Genomic DNA, 6,369 nt, shown 5'->3' with positions numbered 1-6,369 from the left:
GGGATTTAAGGAGCTAATGGCCTATTCTTGGGCTTTGGATCCAAGGCAGAAACTCTGTGGGGGAGGCTCGGCCTACGGGAGGTGGGAGACAGGGTAATGAACTGAAGGTCAAGTACATTACTAAAATTCACACATTTGCATAGAATCACCCCCAGCTTCCCAGATGAGTTCATTGAATGCTCCCCATGAGGTAGGGAGGGGAAGACATTAATGTTCCCATGTGATGGGTGGGGAAACTGAGGCATTAAGAGGATGGTGCCAGTTACCCTGTAAAGTTGTGGCAAAATCCAGACTGAGATCTGGCACTCACAGAGCCATAGTATCTCAAGAAAACCCTCAAAAGGCCACCCCTCCTAAGTTGCTCTTCAAGAAATAATTAAAAAAAAAAAAATCTTATCCAAGAGTCTTAAAGCATAGATATAAAATTAAAAATATGTTAACAGTCCTTTTGGTTTCTGAACTGTACCCAAAAGAGCTCAGAACAGTACATCACAGTTTATCAAGGCAACAAACAAATGACGGTGTTTCCAGGAGGGAAGTGAGGGGAAGTGGGCAATGTGAGGGAAGGCAGGGATTTCACGGTGGAGGGAGATGGCTTAGTCCAGGTGGTGGTGACACCACCAAGTTACCTTACCGGTTAGAGCAAGTCGGCTGCAGCTCTGAGGGACAGAGCGGGCAAGCATTTGCTTGACTCAGCCAAAAGCCTCTAGTAGTGTGGTTGTTAGCAAAGAAATAAAGCTCCCTCTTTACTCTAAACCAGCTATTCCATTCCCGATGAGATGGGAAGACAACCCACACTAACATCCAACGTGTGCTTTACCTGTCTGCAGGTCTAAGCTGGAGCTTGTTTTAGAAAGCCTTCAACTGTTTTAAATCAAATTCCCAAGAAGGAGGGTGGAGGGCTAGAGAGGTTGGGGGAGAGCAGGGGAGATAAATTTGCCATCTGTAACAAGAGTCCACTGCCCCTCTGAGATGACAACATCTGTTTAGGTGCCACCTCTCTTCCCATAACATGGACATGCCAGCTGCCTGCCTTTATTCAGCCATTCCCCCCAGCTCTGTGGTTGCCTTTTGCTAGTCCCTCTGCACAGGAAGGCACGTGCACACAGAGCATTTGGCTCTGAGAAAGAACCTTCCTAGAAGCGAGAGAATCAGGGGCTCAGAGTCAGAGGACTAAATGTAGACCAAAGCCAGATGTCTACTGTGCCAGAACACATCTGGAAGAAAACACCGGCCCCTTTAGTCCAGGATTCACACCAATGTCCTCCACATGGCCAAGGTTAACTGCAGTGTTTTTAATTCCGTCTGCGGCTGTGCATCTAAAGGGTCTTCTGCAGGATGCCCAGCAGGTGTTACAGGGCCCTGGGATAAAGCAGCAAGATGAGTACTGTCTCGGTCCTCCAGTTTCTGCCAGTTGCCGCCTGGCCAGAAGCTAAGACAGGTGCATGCCCCAAAGCAAAGGACACTAAAGAGAGAGACAAGACCCAGGTGTAACCTGGTTTCCATCCTACTGGCATCTCTGCACCGACAGCTGTTAGAAGTCTCAGACATGAAGAACCAGAACCTTGAAGGAAAGTCAGACAGAAATCTCATCCACAGAACAGAGGATGGCATGAATGGGTGGCACCATTAGAATTTGAACAATATCACTTAGAGGAATACAACTTGAATGCTGCAGGGAGCCAAGTAACAAGGTTGACAGTCAGGTTTTGGGTCCTGGATGCCATGCACTCGGATAAGGGAAGGAGTCAGGAAGCCAACCGGGGCTCAGGTGAGAGTCATGGAGCATGAGAAGGAAGCCTAGGAAGTTATTTGCTCAGTGTCCCCCTCCTCATGTAGAACCTGCCTGCATCCGTCAGACCTCAGTAAGCATCCTTTTCTCTGCATACATCCGGTGTGGCGTGGGAAGGTAGCTGGGTCTCCGTTCCCGGGCGGCCTCAGAGAATTCAGACTTGCCAAGCGCACCGTCAGCCACCTTCAAGTCCGGCGCAGGCTGCCCACAAGTGACATGGGTGTACTGGCCTTGCTCCTCCTGCTCCGTCTCCCGGTGGTAGAAGTAGTTGAAGTTGGAGACGATGACCGGCACCGGCAGGGCAATGGTGAGGACCCCAGCGATGGCACAGAGTGAGCCCACAATCTTGCCTCCGACGGTCATAGGGTACATGTCCCCGTAACCTACTGTGGTCATGGTCACCACGGCCCACCAGAAGGCATCCGGGATGCTGGGGAAGAGCGAGTCGTCGTCATCAGCCTCCGCGAAGTAGACGGCGCTGGAGAAGAGGATGACGCCGATGAAGAGGAAGAAGATGAGCAGGCCCAGCTCCCGCATGGAGGCCTGCAGGGTCTTGCCCAGGATCTGCAGCCCCTTGGAGTGGCGGGAAAGCTTGAAGATTCGGAACACGCGGACCAGACGGATCACCCGGAGGATGGCCAGCGACATGGCCTGCTGCCCGTTCTGGCCGCCCCCTCCGCTGGCCGACTGCTGCTCCTGCTGCTGCACCAGCTCGGTGCCCAGGGTGATGAAGTAGGGGAAGATGGCCACCAGGTCGATGATGTTCATGATGTTGCGGAAGAAGGCGGGCTTGCTGGGGCAGGCGGAGAAGCGCACCAGCAGCTCAAAGGTGAACCAAACGATGCACAGCGTCTCCACCAGGAAGAAGGGGTCAGTGAAGAAGGATCCCCCCAGAGTACTGAGAGACGGGGAGCCCCCTGCCCCCGCGCCGCCAGGGGTGATGCCAGGGTGGAATGGATAGCCTTCGTCTTCCTCCTCTTCGTCCTCATGACTTCCCCTGGCGATGGAGGAGACTCTGCTCACGCCGCCACCACCATTGCTTCCACCTCGACCGTCCGCGCGGAACTGGGGCAAGGTCTCCAGGCAGAAGATGACGATGGAGATGAGGATGACCAGCACCGAGACGATGGCGATGCCCCTGGCGGGGCCCGAGCTCTCGGGGTACTCGAAGAGCAGCCACACCTGGCGCTGGAAGGGTTGGGAGGGCAGGGGCTTCTCGTCCTCGCCGCCCTCGGGGAGGCAGCCCTCGTCCTCCCGGAAGGCGGCCAGGGCCTCGTCCCCCAGCTGGTAGAAGCGGATCTCCTCCAGGAAGATGTCCAGCGGCACGTTGACCGGCCTCCGCAGCCGGCCCCCGGACTGGTAGTAGTAGAGGATGGCGTCGAAGCTGGGCCGATTGCGGTCGAAGAAGTACTCGTTCCGCAGGGGGTCGAAGAAGCGGACGCGGCGGCCGGGGTCCCCCAGCAGCGTGTCCGGGAACAGCGACAGGGTGCGCAGCTGCGTCTCGAAGCGCAGCCCAGAGATGTTGATCACCAGCCGCTCGCTGCTGCAGCAGCCCTCACCCTCGCCGGCCTCCTCCGGGAAGTCTCCCGCATCCTGTTGCTCGCCCTCCGGCCCGCGGACCTCCCCCGGCGCCGCCAGCGACAGGGATTTCTCCGACCTCATGTCCTCTCCGCGGCGCGCTCCCCGCCACGACCACGGCGCCCCCGGGGCCACCTCTGGAGCGGCCGCGCTTCCCGGAGCCCTCGGTCTAGGGTGGGGCCCGCGCTCCTCCTCCGAGCTAGCGGTCTGACCTGCGGCTGGGTCCGCGAGCCCTGGAACCGCGGTCCCTCCAAGGCGAGGTCAGGGGAGGTGCCCTGGGCCCTGGGCGCTGAGGATCAGCCCCGCGCCCCCAGCGGTCCGCGCCTGGGGCTGGAGTTAACTGGGGTACCTGGAATCGCAAACTGGCGCGTGTGACACCGGGCGGCCGGGAAGATGGTGCTTCACCCCCTCACCTCCGTGCCTGAGGCTGGGCTTCCGGACGCAGGGTTAGTACTCCCCAGCTCCCACCGCGCTCCTCCAGCAGCTCAGCCCCGCCACTGCCGCCGCGGGAACCGGAGCGCCAGATGCGCCTCCCTCCGGCTCCGCAAAGACTCCTGGCGGGGCTCGGCCTCGCCCAGCGTCCACCGCGGGCTGGCTCCGGTCAGCCAAGGTCGCTGTTCCCGCGCCACAGCCGCCACCTCCTTCCTATGGGCCTCCCCTCCGGCCTCCGAGAGGGCCCTGGGCTGCCCCGGCGCCAGGATGCGGGGACCCACCTCCCCACCGCTCAAGCCTTTGCTGCAGCCACCACAGCAGCTGCAGCGGCGAGGCTCTCTGCTCTGTCCTTCCTTCCCAACACACACTCCCCCAGTGACGTGGCAGGCCCCGCCTGCTGCCCCCTCCCACCCCACTCCCACAACACACCCCTCGCCCAGCCAGGGGTGCCTAGCCTGGGCGCTGGGAGAAGAGACACACACTTGCCTCACCGGTAATCTTTCCCGCGCTCTGCGGGCACGCCCCTCCTCTTCTCACGTTCACACTCCTGGCCCCCCTAAACAAGCACTAACAGCCTCACACCACACCCCCTCCACACCCGCAATCAGCCTTTCTTAATGTCAGTGTACAGCGTTGACCTGCGCAGTGCATGTCATCAATAAGAAAACACACCCCACCCGCCACACGCACAGAGCACTGTGCCTCCACTCATCCAGAAATTTAATGAGAAAATCAAATCCTATTTTGTCCGTCTGTGTTTACAAAGACTGATTTGCCAACATCCCCAATCTCTACTGGGAAAAAAATAAAGAAAGAAAAGAGTAGAGGAAGCATTTTTGAGATGCCTTGAGAGCTTCCGATTTAAATTGCACTCCATGTAAGTCCCCAGAGAATCCCATACCTTCCTTTGCAAAACTGGGAGGAGGCAAGTCTCCTTAGGCATAGAGCTAGTAAAGGAAGGGGTAAGGGGGTCGCCCATTGTCTTTCCCATCATAAGTTTGGACAGGAGTCCTGGGAACTTGGGCAGCAGACCAGGTAAAGGAAAAACAAACAAACAAAAACAGGAGATGGTGGCTTCTCAGAGGTATTGTGGTCCAGGGGAGTGCGGCCTGGAATTCATTTGCTCCCAGCCTCCCTGGGAAGGCACCTGGAATGTCTGCTTATTGTGCAGACAACAAAGGGGGAGAGTTGGGAAAAATGTGTAAGTGTGTTAATAATAAATAATAATAACTGTTTACTGAACATCTACAATGTGCCAGCTACAATCTACAAGCAAAGTTGCCTGTGCTCTCTCCCTTGGGCCTCACAACCCTATGAGAAAGATGCTTGTGATCTAGGTTATAACACCCAGTTGGCCATATTTGGGTAGGGACCAACGTTTGTTGTCAAAGATTCCTTCCCAAACTCTCCAGGAAGGGGTGGTGATAATGGTTTTCCATCCATTTTGGCCAAAGACCATATAGTCTTTCATCACTGGAACAGACAGGTTAGTGTCTGGTGGAGGAGAGGTGGTCTGATTTTTTAAGAATGCCACTTCCAGGTAGGCTTAACAATTGTTTCTCTGTGCTTCAGTTTTCTCTTTTGGGGGAATCTAGGGACAAATTGGCTGGCAACTACGGGGTGTTTCTGTGTTTCTTCTTCTGCATATTAGATCGTTAGTAAGAGTTCACTGGAGATAATGATGGGAATGATTCATAAAAGTACTCTCAAACCACAAGATACATGTAAGAATGCTTTGCATTATACCGTGTTTTAAAACCACAGTAGCTAGTTCCCAGGGGAGTAGGGGAGAAGGGGAGTCAGGGAGTCGGAGAGTGGGGGAGTGGGGGAGTAAGGGAGTGGGGGAGTCGGAGTGGGGGAGTAGGGAACTAAGTTTCCTGGATGTGTAGAGAAGAGGTCCCGTGGTGAGGGGGTAGGAGAGAGACCAGCATCTCACTGCATCTTTATTCTCCAGTCTCATCCCTCGCCAGGCTTGTCTGCCTCCTTCCTATGTTTGCACTATTCATTCCCACTCCCTACTCTCACCTTACATGTTTCAGTGAAAGGTGAGAAAGAACAAGTCCAAGTCACCCAGTTAATAGTTTTCCAATTTACAGGCTATGTAATTGGGCAATTTAATCTTCACCCAACTATGTTGTTTCCATTCAGAAATAGTTTTTAAAGGAAGGAAAAGAAAACCACCACCAACAACAACAACAACATAGAAGATACTCTTTTACCCTCGTCCAGTTATTTGTAAGTATTTTCTGGGTTGTAAATTGATTACTTATGATTCTTTTTGTCTTTGTTTTCAAAATTTATAATGAAATATTCATTTGCATTTTGTTATTGCCATTTTTACCCACCAGTTTATCAACTAGGCCAACAACTCTTCCAAACAAACCTTGGAGAAGCACGGGGAAGACCCTGCATTCTTCCAGAAGGCGCTCAGTCTAACGTGGTGGCAGTAGCCACCATTTGAGTGCTCCTCCAGTTAAGCCTGCCAAGTATCAGCAGAGCTGATGTTCCATGGTTACCTTCACGTGAGGCATAAGGCTGTGCCCAAGAGAGGTTTCTCTGTGTATAGG

The 6,369-nt window shown here is 54.5% G+C and overlaps 1 protein-coding gene across 1 annotated transcript; it reads right to left on the bottom strand.

The window, feature by feature from the left end:
• Window positions 1–393: 393 nt before the first annotated feature.
• Window positions 394–3,583, bottom strand: KCNA6 (potassium voltage-gated channel subfamily A member 6). The gene has a single exon (XM_084880340.1). It carries the CDS (start codon window positions 3,452–3,454, stop codon window positions 1,856–1,858), a length of 1,599 nt encoding a protein of 532 aa, XP_084736466.1. The 5' UTR covers window positions 3,455–3,583; the 3' UTR covers window positions 394–1,855.
• Between the last annotated feature and the right edge of the window lie 2,786 nt (window positions 3,584–6,369).

Source organism: Pipistrellus hanaki (genome assembly GCF_964339955.1).
Source record: "Pipistrellus hanaki genome assembly, chromosome: 3".
NCBI lineage: Eukaryota > Metazoa > Chordata > Mammalia > Chiroptera > Vespertilionidae > Pipistrellus > Pipistrellus hanaki.
The sequence above is the reverse complement of the archived record's forward strand: the minus strand, read 5'-3'. Positions and strand labels throughout refer to the sequence as shown.